The following is a 19,367-nucleotide window of genomic DNA, read 5'->3' on the forward strand; positions in this document are numbered from 1 at the left end:
CTGATTAGGTAGGTGCTTTTCCGGCTTTATTTCAAGTTCAACGATTGTACAATGGCACTCGCCCGAACAAAATGACAGGGAACGGCTGGATCAGCAGTTATCGGCAGCCTACATATCCATGAGGGGACCGGAAGTACATCTACCAGCAGAACGGACGTCCATGAGCAGGACGGTGTAGAGCGCATGACCAAACATATGGCGCGAAATACAAAGTATATATCTATATTTATAAGTCTATAGTCTCGTACCTTGCCCAGTTATTGGTAAACGAACAAATTTCATGTTCCGGTCTGCTCATGGATGTCCGTTCTCCTCATGGACGTGCTTGCTCATAGATGTAGGCTGCTTGGTACTACTCGCTTAGTCGGTAAAATTTTACTGAAGTATTTTGTGCTTTGTAATGATGACACTGATTTGTCGTCATTGAAACTAGTGTTTTAAGAAAATTAACAATGTTGTTATTGCATTGACAATGCTGTTAAAGCTGCTTAAGTTAGAATTTTTGGCTGTCAGTGTTCATCAAAAAGAACACCGCTAGGCTTCCTGCTTGTGTAGTTACCTGTATGTACTTATGTGGTGATTGCCATCTTACTATACTTTCAGTGATTAGAATAACAGACATAAAACTCATATGCGTTTTGTATTTTCAGAAGTGCTTAGTTCAATATGGCAGATTTGGGATTTGCAAAGTTTGGTGATGATGATGATGAAAATGAGGAAGAGTTTGAAGGAGATTATAAGGTATGGTCTTGGTACTGATAATTAATCTGTTAAAATGTTATTTCGATTTTCTCTTATGTTTCATCAGCATGCCGATCAGCCCATTTCAATGGTTTCAGTCTGTCAATTCAGTGTATGTCCTCTCCGCCTGACAGGATTGAGCCATGCAGATCTGTCAAGAAATGAAAACTTGTCTTAATAGTTGGGAGACATTTTAGTTGAATGGCATTAGTTATTTAAGCAAGTGAAAGAAAACTAGACAGCATGGAGTGCTAAGGTTATCAATGAGGAGCAATAGATCATTTTCATATGCCTCCCCCCTTAATTACAGTACTTCTAGTCCTATACAGTTTTAGCGTTGTTATAACCTTAAACAAAAGAAAAAGCTACTATCTGTGTAAGTTTGAATTTCCAGACTGGAACTTACAGCACTTTTTGTGATAAGCTTAATGGCATGATGCCAGACTTGTCACATTGTCTAACATGTGTTTTCATCAAGGAATTCAAACAACAGTACATGCAGCAGGTTAATGCTGTGTGTTTTCGAGTTGTGCACTCTCCCACGGTCATGTCCAAAATTCCTCCCACAGTTAACTGTACACTGATAGTGTGACGACTAGATAAAACCTCAGGTATAGTGCATGCTGAAGCTTGAAATATGAAGCTTGAAGTCGTTTACAGGTGCTCTAATCTTAGTGTTATGCTGGTAAACTTGCTTGGATACAGCTGTTCTGTGCTTGGATATAGCTGTTCTGTCCTTGTGAACTTATCTGGATACAGCTGTTCTATGCTTGGATATAGCTGTTCTGTCCTTGTAAACTTATCTGGATACAGCTGTTCTGTGCTTTTAAACTGACCTAAATACAGCTGTTCTACACTTGGATGCAGCTATTCTGTGCTTGGATACAGCTGTTGTGTGCTTGTAAACTGACCTAGATACAACTGCTCTGCCCTTGGATACAGCTTTTCTCAACTGGATACAGCTGTTCTATGCTGGATACAACTGCTCTGCTCTTGGATTCAGCTGTTCTATGCTGGATACAACTACTCTGCTCTTGGATACAGCTGTTCTAAGCTGGATACAGCTGTTCTGTGCTTGGATACAGCTCTTCTGCGCTTGTAAACTGACCTGTATTATATTGTGATATGCTGTTGACAATAAATGGATCTTAAGGTTTGCTGTTCAACAATATTTAACTATCATTTTCCAAGTCTCCCTAATAGGTTCTAGTTTTGTACCCACATTTGTGGATTACACTGAAATACTAGGCTTTACAGTCAGTGGTAAATGAATGAAATGTTATTGAATCACAGTCAGTGAGATTAGTTCTTATGTTTTTATCCTTACTGGTCATTTTGAGCCACGGAATTTCTCTTCATCTTTAGGACATGAAAGAAGAGAAAGAATATTAACCAGACACTGCGATATAAGTTTGTTTATCATTGTTTGTAATGGTCATTGTTAATGAGCCAGTTTTCATATTGGCCATTTTACAGAGCCCATATACAAAGGCTGGCTGATTTCTTTTTTTTTTTTTCTTTTTGATTTGTGTTTTATGCCGTACTCAAGAATATTTCACTTATTCGACGGTGGCCAGCATTATGGTGGGTGGAAACCGGGAAGAACTCGGGGGAAACCCACGACCATCTGCAGGTAGCTGACAGACCTTCCCACATATGGCCGGAGAGAAAGCCAGCATGAGCTGGACTTGAACTCACAGCGACCACATTGGTGAGAGGCTCCTGGGTCATTACACTGCGCTAGCGCGCTAACCAACTGAGCCACAGAGGCCCTTGGCTGATTTTTTACCTGGCTTGTATCCACTTGCGTTTTCAGCAAAGCTGGGGTCAAAAGGATGGACTGATATTTCTCATCGATTGTTCTCAGTCAATGTTTGAGCCTGCAGAAGAAGATGAAGAGAGTTCATTTGAAATCTGTATAAAGGTAAGTGCTGATTTGGTGAACATAAATGTTTTTGATTTTTGATGTGAGCCACAGGCCATTAGCTATAAAGCGAAAGGGACAGAGCAAAGATATACTTATTACAGAAGAAGCAGGGTGGCAATTTCCACTGCCTATCTGTTAACATTGTATGTGATACTGATAAAAAAGGAGCAAGGTACACATTTTAAGGGCAGGATGCAGCAGCTTTCTAAAATAGCCTAGCACTTGGTATAAAACATAATAACCTTTTTTTAAATTGGGGGGGGGGGAGCATTTTTGTTTGTTGACAAAACCCTAAATGACAAAGGTGCATTTTTAGTTGCAAATAAATGTGACGAAATATTATTTTTGGTGCTGAAACTTACTCCAGTAGAATATCATTCCATGTTCCAAGCAAACCTCAAAACATCTTCCTAAAATCAATAGAACTCCCAGAATCAGAAAAATTGACAAGTTAGTCAAGGACAAAATTTATGGTCATTTAGGGTACTCACGGTGACACACTCGCATCTGAAGTCATGGAGTGGTGTAATAAATGTTGTTGAAATAATGTTAAGACATTTTCTTTCATTATTTGTTTTAGTGTGCCAAGACAACCTTACAAAACAAGATCATCAGCAGTGACAAAGATGTTGTTGGCATTGTTTTCTATGCAACAGTAAGTGATGAAGTGATTTCCCTTAATACTTGAAGTGTATAGATTATATCAGATTGAAAATCAAACCATTACAAACTACATCATTGATTTTTTTTTTACAGTGAACATAGAAATGACTCGATTATTTTGGATATAGTGCCCTTTGTTAAAAGACAAAACAACTGCGCAAGTGTATTTCACTGTACAATAATATCCTATCCTAAGCCCATTGGAGTGTCCTTCAAATTGACGTGGCACTGAACGGGCGGAGTGGCTAAAACGATTAGACACGTAAGGTGGGGTGCAATCCTGGCATTGGGCAGGGAATTGTGGATTTCCTGCTCTCCCTGTGTGTGAGGCTATGGTGACGATGCATGTTCTGTGCAGCTCCTGTGGTTGATTGTGCAGTTCAACTTTTGCTGTATACAACTTGTCTCCCACCAGTGTGATGCACATATCATTTTGTCCTTTGGCAATGATCATACAAAACTTGCCAGATGTCCACCATTATACCCAGAGCACAGTTTCCTCCATGAAACTGACCTCCATCCATTAATTGAAAAAGTTTTTAAAAAGGCAGTAAATGAATAAATAATGTACAAACTGAACTGAAATGGCCATGTGGTTTATAGAACTTCTGGATCACAATCAGGAGACCATGGCTGAATGGGTGGGGGAGTTTCTTCAGCGACAACGTTGGTATGATTCTTCACTCTGTACTCATCCTCTCTTCGTGCTTTTAGCGCAGGGGAGGCTAGGTGAAATATTGATTTACCCGATATCAATATATTGTGGCAAGATTGACCGTTCTGTTAGGCATCTTCAGCATGACATTCATTTAATTATTTATTATTTATTTGATTGATGTTTTACGCCGTACTCAAGAATGTTTCATTTATACGACAGCGGCCAGCATTATGGTGGGAGGAAACCGGGCAAAGCCCAGAGGAACGCCCACGACCATCCGCAGGTTGTTGACAGACCTTCCCACTTACAGCCAGCATGACATTTGAATGAAGCTGCACTGTAAATATTTCAAATTTAAGAGCAGCCTTTCTACAAGGAAACACTTTAACGGCATCATGACTTGACCGATGATAAAGCTGAAAACAGTATTAAACATCAAGGAAAACTCCTGTCTGTCTTTTGCGGCCTTTCATGGACACCCTGAAATTCCTAAATGTAACCTGTGAGGGAAGGCTTAAGCTAAGTCTGAACATCCGGTTTTCAAGAAAAAAACAAGAGAAATACTATTTTGGAATCCTGATTTGATTTTCTTACCTCTTCTGCCTGATAGCCAAGATTATCTAAAAAAAACTGTCTGTAGTCCTGTTAACTTTCCTGGTTTTCTTTTCTAATTTGTGCTTTTATGATATTGTTATTTAGTGACATAAAATTGGTGTACAATTGTAAATCTTTTTGGTGGTCCAATGTGGGATTAATCAAATTTCATTTTTCAGAAAAAATCCAACAGTGATTTCAAGAATATTTATGTGTATCAGGTAAGAATTTAGCGGTTTCATCTCTTGTAACTGTTTTGTTGTGGTAGTGATCTGATAACTCTAGTTTGATGCCATGATCCTGGCCCCTTGACCCTTGAAGTGTTATGTTGGTATCTCACCCCTTTTGATCCAGCTTCAGATTGACATAGGTTATGTAGGAAAGGCATTTAGAAAGATGTATATACATGTAGTCCTATCTTTGCTAAGAAAGACTGAATTTATACATATGTACTGAATACTCCGTAGAGTCTGTTCACAATATGTGTTCTTCTTCTCATATTATCATGGTTATTTGTCGAGTTTGCACGTGAAATATTTGCTCAAAAATCTCAAAGAAATAGTAAATTTTTATCGTGGCTGGAGAACCACACTCTTGTTTGCATATTAATGGTCGCACAACTAAGGGTGTATAAATTCAAAGCTTGATCTGAGAACAATTTAATGATAAGGCAAATACCTGTGACATGCACACTAAGGGAGACAACCCTTGCCGGCTACATTTATTTATTTATTTATTTGATTGGTGTTTTACGCCGTACTCAAGAATATTTCACTTATACGACGGCGGCCAGCATTATGGTGGGAAGAAACCGGGCAGAGCCCGAAGAAAACCCACGACCATCCGCAGGTTGCTGCAAGACCTTCCCACCTACAGCTGGAGAGGAAGCCAGCATGAGCTGGACTTGAACTCACAGCGACTGCATTGGTGAGAGACTCCCAGGTCATTATGCTGTGCTAGTGCGCTAACCAACTGAGCCATGGAGGCCCCTACCAGCTACATAAAAAGCTCCAAACCAACCATATGTAAATTCAGTTTGCTATTAAATAACAGATTTAAAAAAAAACAAATTTTGATAATGAATGGGTTCATCACTGGTCACCTGGCTTCTGTAGATAATTGTCAGGAATATGAGGTGTTTTATTCAAAACCATCAAGCCGAAACCAGTTGATAAAAGTGAGACTTTGTGACACAGTTCCACCAGTCCATTTGCTCAATTCATTTTGTCTCCAATATATTATAGCCAATATACATGTAAATGTCACAGGAATATTTAGTTTCTCTTTTCTCACATGGTTAGTCCATCTAATGAACAACATAGTTACATCTTTACTTTCCCAAAAGGCCGGGAGCAAAAGGTAATATTTTGCTTTCAGCACTGCTAATGTCATTACCAAGCATTAGAAGAATTAGGGTACTAACAATATCATTTATACTTTCAGTTTTTATTTAGTAACTTGTCAAAGGTTGGTTGTTTACCCCAGACACTTCAGTTTCTGCTGTCCATAAAACTTGTAGCTACAATGGATTGTAGACCCTACAGTTGAGTTTACAGTTGATTGTAAAAATAATTTACGCCATTTGCATGAAGGATTTGTAATGGATTTTAATTTTTTGTTACAATCACAATCATAGGCCAAATTTGACTCATATATAAAGGTGGCCTGTGTAAATGGACACTGTACTGGTCAATAGCTTTTTTTGCCTTCATTTTCAAAAGAGTTCTACATCATAATGATTCAACAGCTAGCAACAACAACACGTGAATAAATGTTTGTAACATTGTTTTAAAACAGTTACATTGCACATCTTTGCAAGCCGAGTCTGTTTGAGGCGAGTATTTGTACTTTTTTGGGGCAGTTGTTAATATTTACAACAGGGTCAACCCAATGGTAAATTTTAATTGTAAGTATCATAGCTTACAACCTCTTTGTGCAAGTTATCGAAAAAAACAATTTTTTTTTATGATTTTCAGGAATTGGACCAGCCTGGGGCTCAGAGAATTTTAGACCTTGAGAAAATGTTAGAAGGTGAATTTGATTAGTTAATTTTTATTGTGAATGTCCTAGTCATTTGTTTAAATGTTTGGCCAAAACTGTTACCTTTATCCTTACTTTTCACAAATTTGTACTTTTTCCGACGGAGCCACATGGATTATCTATGATGCAGGTACAGATGTTACTTTGCTTTGTATTGAGTTATGGAACTAGGTTGGCAGTCAATCTGTTTTTATGCAAATTCACAGTAAGTACATGTGTTTTACTCATTTAAACATGTAAATGCTGTAACAGATTTATTTGTGAATTACATGTAGTGCAAGAGTAAAAGAATTGTTGTTTTTTTTGATATTTCAGATGGTATTCAAACATTTGATGAGGAGTTTGGTCACAGCAAAACGTTTTCACTCAGTGAAGCTTTCTGGACTTGTTCCAACATGTTTTCTAAAAGGTATAAGACTGTTTGAAATACTAAGTTTGGATATGCTCTTCCGGTGTGGCATTCAAATTGTCCATGACTGATGCTTTAAATTGCATGTCTGCTTCAATTAACTCTTTCAAATCTCATTTCTCCATTTCAAGTCAATTTAAGTTGATAGTCAAGATGAAAATTTGTCTGAGTAGGCACTCTTGTCATTTTTCAAACTCTGAACTGTTGAAGAATTTATCCATTTTTGTCCCTTGGGATTTTCAGCACGCACAAGATAAACTTCAAGAGGGTGATGCTGTTTACAAATGATGATGACCCTCATGCTGGTAATGCACAACTCCAGGTATGAATTCTATGTGCTGTTAGCCTTACTTGGTATTCAGAAAGTCAAAGATTGTACATCATATTTGATAAAGGTAAAGAAAACACTAACATGAATTACATGTCAGATTAAAGACTACTAAACATTGTCATTTATTTTTTTTAGAATTTTTTCAACCAAGTGAAATGTGAGTGAAACTTTAGATTCTCCAGTGGCCTTTTCTGACCATTTTAGGACCAGTGACGTCACATCAGGTTTTTGCCACTCAACACATATTGACTGCTAGGTTTCATCATTAAAAATGTATATACATATACCACTATGAATATGATCGCTGAATGAACCCTCAAAGCAAATTCTTTCAAGCTAGAAACGTCACTGAGACCCTATGGCACCAACTGACCACCATAAAATACAATGTTTGGAAAGCATTGTACTCAGTTAAAAAAAATTCTAAAAAAATAAATTGAATTGTTATCCTGGACTGTGTTTAATGGTTTAATCTGAGATAAACTTCATTTTAGATTTTCAGAATTAAAATCACTTTTCACAATAATTCTGCCTGCTGTTAGACAGAATTATAACCACCTTACACATTAATTCTGCCTGCTGTTAGACAGAATTATAACCACCTTACACATTAATTCTGCCTGCTGTTAGACAGAACAATAACCACCATACACATTAATTCTGCCTGCTGTTAGACAGATTTAGAACCACCCTACACATTAATTTTTCTTGCTGTTAAACAGAACAATAACCACCTTACACATTAATTCTGCCTGCTGTTAGAGGTATAACCACCTTACACATTAATTCTGCCTGCTGTTAGACAGAGCTATAACCACCTTACACATGAATTCTGCCTGCTGTTAACCTCTTACAAGATCAAAATTGGACACCATCTGTTCAGACCCTTGATAGCACCAGATCACCCATCTGTTCCTGTTAGCATGTTCTTGGTTAGACCAGACATGAGATAGTAATGAACCCAGCACACAGTTACCACGATCGTCAACAACAGCTCATCAGACATCTACCCTTGATAACAGCAGCAGACTGGGCTTTCTGCTCCAGGCGTGGCTAAAGACAGTGTCCAAATCCAATCAAATTGTGATGACTAATTGGCTTTTAGTCAGTCTGCTTCATTGTCCAAATTTTTTTTCTAGATGCAAACATTTATTTTCATTGGATAAATCAGTAGGTTGTATCGGCACAGTAAATAGCAGTGCTGTGCCATCAGTCAGCATCAGACCGGCCCGGATAGCACAGTTGGTAGAAGGTCCACTTTGGGAGCGGTAGATACGGGATCCAATCTGGATCGAGTCACACCTAAGACTTTAAAAGAGGAAGTTGTTACTTCCTCGCTTGGCGTTCAGCATGAAGGGGATAGTGCAGTGACTGGTTGACCTATCAGTAGAATGGCTCGGGCAGGGTAGCTTACTTGCCTTCGGTAAGGCATCTCAATGAAGCAGCACTAGATAAAAGAGTGGTGGAAATCCATCCTGCAAGAAGGAGGCACTTACTCATTCACTCAATCAGCATCATGGAACAGGGAGACATGCCATGCCCTTGTGAAGGAAACCATACTCAGTAGTCACGGTAGTCAGGACGTGTGTTGTATTAAATCAAATGTTGGTTTGTAGCATAGTCTTCATTCTTCTGACTGTCCACACATATCATTTTTGTCAACTTTCAACTTGGAACTGATTTCAGCGTCAAGCCCGGACAAAAGCCAGCGATCTGAACGAGAATGGGATAGATCTGGAATTGATGCACATGTTAAAGCCTGGCCAATCATTTGACATCAGTAAATTCTACAAGGTTTGCAGTACTCTAACTTTGTTTGTACTGGGAGGCATTTGGCTGTGGTGTTCTGACTCAAAGTGGGGTCTTGAGTATTTCTGCTTAACCATACAGTACTTGTTCATTTCTTGGTCTACACATTATCATATAAGCCACATTAGCTAGAATTTGATTGCATTTAGGTAACCATGCACACAGTATGTACAGGACTGATATTATTACTTAATTATTTGATTGGTGTTTTACGCCGTACTCAAGAATATTTCACTTATACGATGGCGATCAGCATTATGGTGGGTGGAAACTGGGCAGAGCCTGGGGGAAACCCATGACCATCCCACTTACGGGCGGAGAGGAAGCCAGCATGAGCTGGATTTGAACTCACAGCGACCACATTGGTGAGAGACTCCTGGGTCATTACGATGCGCTAGTGCGTTAACCAACTGAGCCACAGAGACCCCTTATTACTTAATAAAGAACTGTGTCCAAAATTGAGAAATTCCAGACATTGGTTTCTCGAGATTTCTTAGATTAGCCGTATAAACTCGTGGCTGGAATGGATCAGCAGATTTTCATCAGTTGTTAAAATCTAGATTAGACTGGAAGGCTTTATGGAATTTATTTTAAGGTAAACCTGTTTTATATAATTGGATCGATGATGATTTGATGACCTCTTTAATGAGAACATGAGTCTTGGTGGAGAGAGCTATGTGTTCAGGTGGCTGTCATTTATACATTTCTGTTCAAATTGTCATGTTCTTGCTGACCAATTAGTCTGCTCCTGGGACCAGTGATCCTTGATGAATGTGGTAATGTTATCCAACCCATTTCACTTTGTGTCAGAAGGCTGGGTATTTATGGTAAAGGAACTAAAATTTCACCCCAAATATTGCATTTTTAAATGCAAATGATGTTTGGTGTTGAAAACTTTTTTCCAGCCATTATTCTTTCCAAGCTACCTCTAAGATCAATAGAACTCCCAGAACCTTGCAAAATGAGAACGTTAGTCAAGGGAGAAATTTGAGGTCATTTACTGTTCACCAGGAAGGTTGTCTGATGGTTGTTGTGGTTTCCTCTGGCCCTAAACCTGAGCATTCCTAACTGCAGTGTGACGCACCAAACAAATATGCAGCCTTATCTGGTTGTTATTGCAGGACTTACTGTTCACTGCTGATGATGAATTGACAGATTTACCTGATGCATCAGAAAGACTGGAGGAGCTTATGACCAGGTAACCAGCATGCTGGTAATAAACAAGTACCTGTAGGGAGCCTTTTGTTATAGTAAATTCTCTGCATTCATTCAAATGAGCTGACCGCCTCTCTGGCCTAATGGTTAGAGTGTTTGCCAAGAAGTCAGGAGACCTCGGATCAAACCCGGGTGGTTTCATGCCATAAACTTAGTGGTATATGTACTGGTTGTTGCCTTGCTTGGTACTGAGCACTAACAGGTTAGAGAAAGGAAACAGGACTGGTTGGCCTGGTGACAGTATAATGTGATTGGGTGGGATGTCTGGTCTGGTGTCTTTGGCATGATACTTCAGTGGAGGCAGCACTTCAGCAGCAAGGACTCGTCCTGCTACAAGAAGACCCACAGTATGTGTATACACACCTAATTACTCCTTGTTAAGTATGACATTAAACACCATACATACATACATACAAATGAGCTCCTGTACAGATCATTTCTCAACTAGTGATGTTCAACTCGTGTTCTGTTCATTCCTTGAACAGCACTCATGTTGAGCTCACAATTCCTGATATCCTATCCCTTGACATCAAATGTGACAAAATAAAGATAAAGAAAAAGCCCCCCATGTTACAGTTGACACTTGTAGTGTACATCGCTATCTGAACAAACCACCATCCATTTCCATACATCCATCCATCCAGCCGTAGCAAATAAGAAAAATAGCCATGGCCGAAAAAAAAAAAAAAGGCAAATAAAGCAGTTTTCCACGGCAAATTGGTGTTTACCATTGCACTTTTAAAATCACCCATTTTACAGGGTTGGTTTTGATAGGTGTAGCTGCATGCATAGCAAGATGAGCAAACAGTAAACCACATGTATATGTACCTTTTCCAGCCGTAAGTGGAAAGGTCTGCCAGCAACCTGCGGATGGCCGTGGGTTTCGCCCGGGCTTTTCCTCCCACCATAATGCTGGCTGCCGTCGTATAAGTGAAATATTCTTGAGTACGGCATAAAGCATCATCAAATAAATAAATAAATAAATATATGTACCTTTCCCTCTTTGCTTCGCCACTGGGCTCTTGGTTGTTAATTATTTGTGTGAAAACTGTAGGTATTGACCTAGGCAATTGACAAAAAAAAATTTCATTTTCAACACATGGTCGCTGAACATCTGACAGGTGACCGAGAGTAGTAATTCCTCACCTCCTGACAACTCATACTGTGTGCGCTCAAGCCTCCATTTATTTACTGTTTGGATTTTAGCCAAACTGTATGGTAGATTGTCACTCACACGCTTGTTGAAATGTTTACTGTTTACATGTACATCATCAACCGAAATCTCCTTGCAGCTGAGCAAAAGAATTTCTTGGGTGAGGGTCACAAAGGTTGGGTTGTGTAGCCTAGTGTTCATATCCCTTCTCTCTGTCAACAAATTTCAGAAAATATTGTGACCTCAAGTCATAAAAAGACAGTTTATTCACTTAAATTTTATCTCCCCACCGTTTAAAACAGCTACATAAACTAAATTACTGTGAAGCTTGTGGAACAGTGTTACATTTAACTCGCTCACACTCGTAATGTTAGGGCAGTATGAGTACAGTATTTATGCATATTCGAACAAGGTGCCATCAGATGATGATCACGGTGAATATGTTGGTGGAATGTAAGACATGTACAACATACTTTCATTTTACCGGCCATCACATTTTTGTAATCGTCAGGATTCAGTTTAGCACGTCATTTATGACAGCTTTTGCCAAATGCCGGTCATTATTTGCAAGGGCTGCATTAGTGTTAATTTATTGCCTTCTTTTGTCTATGTTCTTCCCAGAGTCCGCTCCAAAGACCACAAGAAGAGAGCACAGGGACGGCTAACATTCACCCTGGGAGAGGGACTTGACTTCTCAGTTGGAGTGTAAGTGAAAGTAACATAATTCATATAAAGGCACACTGGAATTTAAATTATTTTAGATGAAGAAAATACTGCAAACACTCAATTCGCAAGATTAACTGAAATGCACGTTCATAACCTAAAATTCTTTAGAGAGCTTCCTACCATTTTCTTCCAAGACAAAATACAGGCCAGGTTGAAGGTTTGTGCCTTGAAATCCGTTTGTGTTACTGTTGTTGATTTTGACACAGCTTATATCCTGATGGCTTTTGAACCACCGATACAGAACATGTATTGCTTTTGCCATACTTATTTATACACTTTTGTCATAATTACGATGGCACTTTTTATTTCAGTTATAACTTGGTGCGGACCTGCACAAAAACTTACCCCGTTAAACTGTCCAAAAAGGATAATGAAGAGCTGAAGGGACATAGCAAATCTTACCTCAAGGTGAGCCCTTAGCAAACCACATATCAGATCTTACCTCAAGGTGAGCCCTTAGCAAACCACATATCAGATCTTACCTCAAGGTGAGCCCTTAGCAAACCACATATCAGATCTTACCTCAAGGTGAGCCCTTAACAAACTACATAGCAAATCTTACCTCAGAGTGAGCTCTTAGCAAACCACATTGTAAATCTTACCTCAGGGTGAGCTCTTAGCAAACTACATAGCAAATCTTACCTCAAGATGAGCCTTTAGCAAACTACATAGCAAATCTTACCTCAAGGTGAGCCCTTAGCAAACCACATATCAGATCTTACCTCAAGGTGAGCCCTTAGCAAACCACATATCAGATCTTACCTCAAGGTGAGCCCTTAGCAAACCACATATCAGATCTTACCTCAAGGTGAGCCCTTAACAAACTACATAGCAAATCTTACCTCAGAGTGAGCTCTTAGCAAACCACATTGTAAATCTTACCTCAGGGTGAGCTCTTAGCAAACTACATAGCAAATCTTACCTCAAGATGAGCCTTTAGCAAACTACATAGCAAATCTTACCTCAGAGTGAGCTCTTAGCAAACCACATTGTACATCTTACCTCAAGGTGAGCTCTTAGCAAACCACAGTGTAAATCTTACCTCAGGGTGAGCCCTTAGCCTACCACAAATATATGTGGCTTGATTTTATAGCATGGTTTGTATAACTGAATATTGAGTTCTTCGAGTAAAGAATGGAATGAATGCTAAGAGTACTGAATATTGGTAAACCATTGCAGGATACAGGGGAAGTGTTGATGCCTCAGGATATGAAAAAGGCTCAGACGTACGGAGGACGACAGATTTGCTTTGAGGAAGATGAAGTGAAGGAAATCAAAAGATTTGATGACCCTGGTGAGAGAGTGAAACAAGTCACATTTACATTATTTTTGGTACATCCCAGTGGCCTTGCTGAAACCATTTTGTAAAGTAAATTGCATAAAGGGCTGCATAATTCAAAACAGAATTTAAAATTGACAAATTTAAAGCTGCATGATTACTACAAGTCATACTTGTTTACTTCACTGATCTTGATGTAAGTTATCCACAATAAACTTGTCAGGAGAGTGTTTATAATTGGAGAAAAACAAAGACTGCAGGAAGGAGTTTTAAATTAGCAGTATGTGAGCGTCACTTCAAGAAAGTAACAAGTTACTTAGTGAATAACTGCTACATGCATTTAATGTTTTACTCAGAAAGAGCAGTTTTCAGATTCTCTGTTGGGGAGAAATTTCCATACAATTGGAAGATTTAAATACCAACTACTGTAAGTCTTCAATCTTTCTGACCCATAAAACACGTCTTCTTTACAAATTAGTCTAAAAAATGATGCTAAAAAGGATGAACTTTTGTCAGATGCAAGCTTTTTAAAACAATGCAATTATTTCTCTACACACCACAATTCTGTAGGAATATTTCAAAATATTAGCCCTAGGGGTAGTTGAAAAGTTTTCTGAATTAGGGTAAAATCACCTGCTCACATCTTTACTTTTCTCTTGCACTCATTACTTTTTGTGTATTTTTTTTATTTCTTTGTTTTTTGACTGGCCAGGGTTGGTTCTGATGGGCTTCAAACCACGCAGTTTACTTAAGAGACATTACCATGTGAAACCTGCACAGTTTCTGTATCCTGATGAATCTGTGAGTACCAAACTGAGCGAATTAACTACCTAAAAAGCAGGAATTTGCTGCTTACATGTATGAAAGTTGAGTTTAATTTATCACGTCTTGTTTTAATAACCAGTAAGATTTTACAATTTATATTTAGTATTTGTTATTCAACACAATCTGATTGAAAATCAAGTAAGAGCCCCCTCTATTGCCCTCAGAAATTTTGGCGAACGATTGTTCAGTTCACACAAAGGTTACATAAATTCAAGTTATCGTATCTACATCAATGGCGTGGACAGATAATATTTTATTTTAGGGGACTCTGTGGCCCAGTAATTCAGTAGCCTCTAACCATTGTGGTCGCTGTGAATTCAAGTCCAGCTCATGTGGCTTCTTCTCTGACCGTAAGTGGAAGGCCCTGCAGCAACCTGCAGATGGTCGTGGGTTTCCCCCAAGCTCTGCCTGGTTTCCTCCCACCATAATGGCAGTGTATAAGTGAAATATTCTTGAGTACGGTGTGAAACACCAATCAAATAAATAAATAAAAACCTTTGTTTTTGTAAGACTGCGAAGCGGGTACCACGTGTTATATGTCTACTGACTGATGGATGTCAGCTATGTTGTTAACTGAGGACGTACAGTCATTTTCCTTGTCCCAACAATCAAACCGAAACATGCAGAGCTCAGTATCCTTTTGATAAAATTACTGTTGCTGTTGCATTGAAGGGAATGTACATGGGCATAACAGCATAGCCGCTGGGCGCTGTGGGAATGAGGTATGACAGCTTAGCTGCAGATAAACTAGGGGGCCTGTGGGAATGAGATATGACAGCATAGCCGCATACGAACTAGGAGGCCGGTGGGAATGAGATATGACAGCATAGCCGCATACAAACTAAGGGGCCTGTGGGAATGAGATTTTACAGCATTGCTGCTGACAAACTAGGAAGCCTGTGGGAATGAGATATGACAGCATATCCGCAGACAAACTAGGGAGCCTGTGGGAATGAGATATGACAGCATAGCTGCAGACAAACTAAGGAGCCTGTGGGAATGAGATATGACAGCATACACTGTAGCTGCTGACAAACTAGCTGTGGAAATGAGATATGACAGCATACACTGTAGCTGCTGACAAACTAGCTGTGGGAATGAGATATAACAGCATACACTGTAGCTTCTGACAAACTAGGGAGCCTGTGGGAATGAGATGACAGCATAGCTACTGACAAACTAGGGTGCCTGTGGGAATGAAATATGAAAGCATAGCTGCAGACAAACTAGGAAGCCTGTGGGAATGAGATATGACAGCATAGCTACTGACAAACTAAGGAGTCTGTGGGAATGAGATATGACAGCACAGTTGCAGAGAAACTAGGAGGCGTGAGGGAATGAGATATGACAGCATGACCGTAGACAAACTAAGAGGCGCAAGGGAATGAGATATGACAGCATAGCCACAGACAAACTAGGAGGCGCGAGGGAATGAAGTATGACAGCATAGCTGTAGACAAACTAGGAGGTGGGAGGGAATGAGGTATGACAGCATAGTCGTAGACAAACTAAGAGGTGCGAGGGAATGAGGTATGACAGCATGGCCTAGACAAACTAGGAGGTGTGAGGGAATGAGGTATGACAGAATAGCCATAGACAAACTAGGAGGTGCGAGGGAATGAGGTATGACAGCATAGTCGTAGACAAACTAGGAGGTGTGAGGGAATGAGGTATGACAGCATAGTCGTAGACAAACTAGGAGGTGCAAGGGAATGAGGTATGACAGCATGGTCTAGACAAACTAGGAGGTGGGAGGGAATGAGGTATGACAGCATAGTCGTAGACAAACTAGGAGGTGTGAGGGAATGAGGTATGACAGAATAGCCATAGACAAACTAGGAGGTGCAAGGGAATGAGGTATGACAGCATGGTCTAGACAAACTAGGAGGCGCGAGGGAATGAGGTATGACAGCCGTAGACAAACCAGGGGGTGCGAGGGAATAAGGTATGACAGCATAGCCATAGACAAACTAGGGGGTGCAAGGGAATGAGGTATGACAGCATGGTCTAGACAAACTAGGAGGCGCGAGGGAATGAGGTATGACAGAATAGCCATAGACAAACTAGGAGGTGCAAGGGAATGAGGTATGACAGCATGGTCTAGACAAACTAGGAGGCGCGAGGGAATGAGGTATGACAGCCGTAGACAAACCAGGGGGTGCGAGGGAATAAGGTATGACAGCATAGCCGTAGACAAACGAGGAAGTGCAAGGGAATGAGGTATGATAGCATGGCCGCATACAAACTAGGAATGAGAGACACTGCTTGTTTCGCGCGCGAAAACCTTTTGGGCTAAAATATTTTTAGATATTAATAAATCTTAACTTAATGTCTTTAAATATATAGCAAATTATAGAGTCAATATTACTTATAAATTTAACATCCATTTATCTACATAATCTGATGGGTGCACTGTTATTTGGGTGCGTCTGAGGGGTAGAATGTTTGGCGCAGTATATTAGGAAAATCTTTTCCCTGTTCTTTTCTGCAGATGATTTCTGGCAGTACCACCCTATTCACTGGCCTCCTAAGAAAGTGCTTAGACAGAGATGTGGTGCCCATATGCCGTTACATTCCCAGAAAAAACTCTCCACCATATTTTGTTGCTCTTCTACCCCAGGTATGTCACCAGTACAGTTCTGCGTAGGATCTGGGTATGATGGGCGTAGGATCTGCGTTTGATGGGGGTAGCATCTGCGTATGATGGGGATAGGATCTGCGTATGATGGGCATGGGATCTAGGTATGATGGACGTAGGATCTGGGTATGATGGGCGTAGGATCTGGGTATGATGGACGTAGGATCTGGGTATGATGAGCGTAGGATCTGGGTATGATGGGCGTAGGATCTGGGTATGATGGACGTAGGATCTGGGTATGATGGGCGTAGGATCCGATCATACATCCGGCCAGTGAACACGAGTGCCCGGCCAGTGAACACTAGTGCCCGGCCAGTGAACACGACTGCCCGGCCAGTGAACACTAGTGCCCGGCCAGTGAACACTAGTGCCCGGCCAGTGAACACTAGTGCCCGGCCAGTGAACACGAGAGCCCGGCCAGTGAACACGAGGTGCATCAGCTCCTTCCATCTCACCCAGCTGTCAGCGATATTCCTGCCATCAGAGTCTTGCCATCTCTTACTGTTCTTTTAAACTTCTGGCACCATGTAATGTTTTTTTGTCATGTCGTTTGACGTGGATTCATGAATATTTAACATGACACACTTGTACAACTTTTGCATCTGTATTTTCGATGTGGGATACAGTGTAGTCTGCAGGCTAGTCTATTATTACCCAATCATTACCCAGTCAATTACACAAGGAGAGCTCTCTATTCTTGAAGTTAGATTATAGTCTTACAAATGTAAACAAAAACATTTGTTCACTATAGATTGTCACAACATTACATTGTCTGATATGACTACAGGATAACAAGATGTGTGAAAATGAATTGTTACTCTACAGTGTGTCCGACTACAGTACATCCAGATGTCACAAAATGCCTGATATGACTCTAGTACATACAGATGTCACAAAATACCTGATATGACTACAGTATGTCCAGATGTCAGAAAATGCATGGTTAATCTATAATGTGCCTGGTATGACTGTAGTATATCCAGATGTCACAAAATGGACTGTTTCTCTATGATATGTCTGATATGACTGCACTATAACCTGATGCCACAAAATGCACTGTTACTTTAAAATGTATCAGACATTACTGCTGGATAAACCGATGTCTGAAAATGTACTGTTACTCTATTATGTGTCTTATATGACTGCAGTATAACCAGATGTGACGAAATGTACCGTTACTCTATAATGTGTCTGATATGACTACTTATAATCAGATGTCCAACTGTCTGCAAATGCACTGTAACTGTGTAAACACCACAGCTTTATAACCGTATATCTGAAACTGTTACTACATGTATATACCGTCTGATGTGCTTACCAGGAAGAGGAACAAGATGAACGTAAAGTACAGCTGACCCCTCCAGGGTTTCATGTCATCTTCCTGCCTTTTGCTGATGACTTCAGGAAGATACCAGTGGAAGATACCCCTAGAGGTAAATAGGGTCTGTAGTCTAAGGTATGGTGTGTAAATGCACATAGCCAGATGGAAGGTTAAACTTTTCGTTTAGCTCTTGTATATTGGGACTGTCTATCACACAGGATTACAGGTTAGGCCTTTTTTTTGCTCCCTAGTTTAATTAATTTATTTATCTATTTGATTGGTGTTTTATGCTGTACTCAAGAATATTTCACTTATATGACGGCGGCCAGCATTATGATGGGAGGAAACCGAGAAAAGCCCAGGGGAAACCCACGACCATTCGCATGTTGCTGCAGACCTTCCCACTTACGGCTGGAGAGGAAGCTAGCATGAGCTGGACTTGAACTCACAGCGACTGCATTGGTGAGAGCTTCTGGGTCATTACGCTGCGCTAGTGCCCTAAGCAACTGAGTCACGGATGCCCCACCCTAGTCTAAGGTATGGTGTGTCAGTGCACATTCTAAGATGGCAGGTTGAGCTTTTTTTTAGCTCCTGTATATTGGCAATCATACATAGATCTCCAACATACAGCAATAGAAAGTTATGTATTGTTTGTGTTTTTTTTTTATATTTCATTTCACCTGTGTACACGTGCAGGGCCAACTGATGGAAGGCTGAACTGGTTTATTGGTTTTAGTTTTGTAGGCTTTGTGAATATTTTTTTATTGATTTTAATTAATAGACTTTCAATTCAAAAACTGACCAGTTATGGAAACTTAAGTTTGTTTTCTGTAGTAGACATGCTCTCTAGAAATTAAGCTTCCATTCAGGGCAACAATTTCATGTATACAGGGTTTCTCTGAGTTTATTGCTTTTGAGATTTATGGACTTTGCCAGATTTACCATTTTTTGTAATCAAGAAAAGGCTCATATAGTGCTGCAATCTTTATGCACATGCCTACCTACACGTAGGAGAACAAGAAGGGTATTGGGTTTCTC

General features: G+C 40.0%; 1 protein-coding gene across 1 annotated transcript in view; it reads left to right on the forward strand.

Annotated features, from left to right (window-relative positions):
* Positions 1 to 386: 386 nt before the first annotated feature.
* LOC135466484 (X-ray repair cross-complementing protein 5-like) overlaps positions 387 to 19,367 on the forward strand; it is a 27,019-nt gene continuing 8,038 nt past the window's right edge. The window contains exons 1-15 of the mRNA XM_064743984.1: positions 387 to 741; positions 2,558 to 2,665; positions 3,249 to 3,323; positions 4,763 to 4,804; positions 6,560 to 6,614; positions 6,939 to 7,032; positions 7,276 to 7,354; positions 9,050 to 9,157; positions 10,294 to 10,370; positions 12,162 to 12,245; positions 12,578 to 12,674; positions 13,446 to 13,560; positions 14,258 to 14,346; positions 16,862 to 16,990; positions 18,330 to 18,441. Of these exons, the coding sequence (XP_064600054.1) occupies positions 667 to 741; positions 2,558 to 2,665; positions 3,249 to 3,323; positions 4,763 to 4,804; positions 6,560 to 6,614; positions 6,939 to 7,032; positions 7,276 to 7,354; positions 9,050 to 9,157; positions 10,294 to 10,370; positions 12,162 to 12,245; positions 12,578 to 12,674; positions 13,446 to 13,560; positions 14,258 to 14,346; positions 16,862 to 16,990; positions 18,330 to 18,441 (1,339 nt within the window). The 5' untranslated portion in view covers positions 387 to 666. The remainder of the gene's footprint in view (positions 742 to 2,557; positions 2,666 to 3,248; positions 3,324 to 4,762; positions 4,805 to 6,559; positions 6,615 to 6,938; positions 7,033 to 7,275; positions 7,355 to 9,049; positions 9,158 to 10,293; positions 10,371 to 12,161; positions 12,246 to 12,577; positions 12,675 to 13,445; positions 13,561 to 14,257; positions 14,347 to 16,861; positions 16,991 to 18,329; positions 18,442 to 19,367) is intronic.

Source organism: Liolophura sinensis, chromosome 6 (genome assembly GCF_032854445.1).
Source record: "Liolophura sinensis isolate JHLJ2023 chromosome 6, CUHK_Ljap_v2, whole genome shotgun sequence".
In the NCBI taxonomy this organism is placed as follows: domain Eukaryota; kingdom Metazoa; phylum Mollusca; class Polyplacophora; order Chitonida; family Chitonidae; genus Liolophura; species Liolophura sinensis.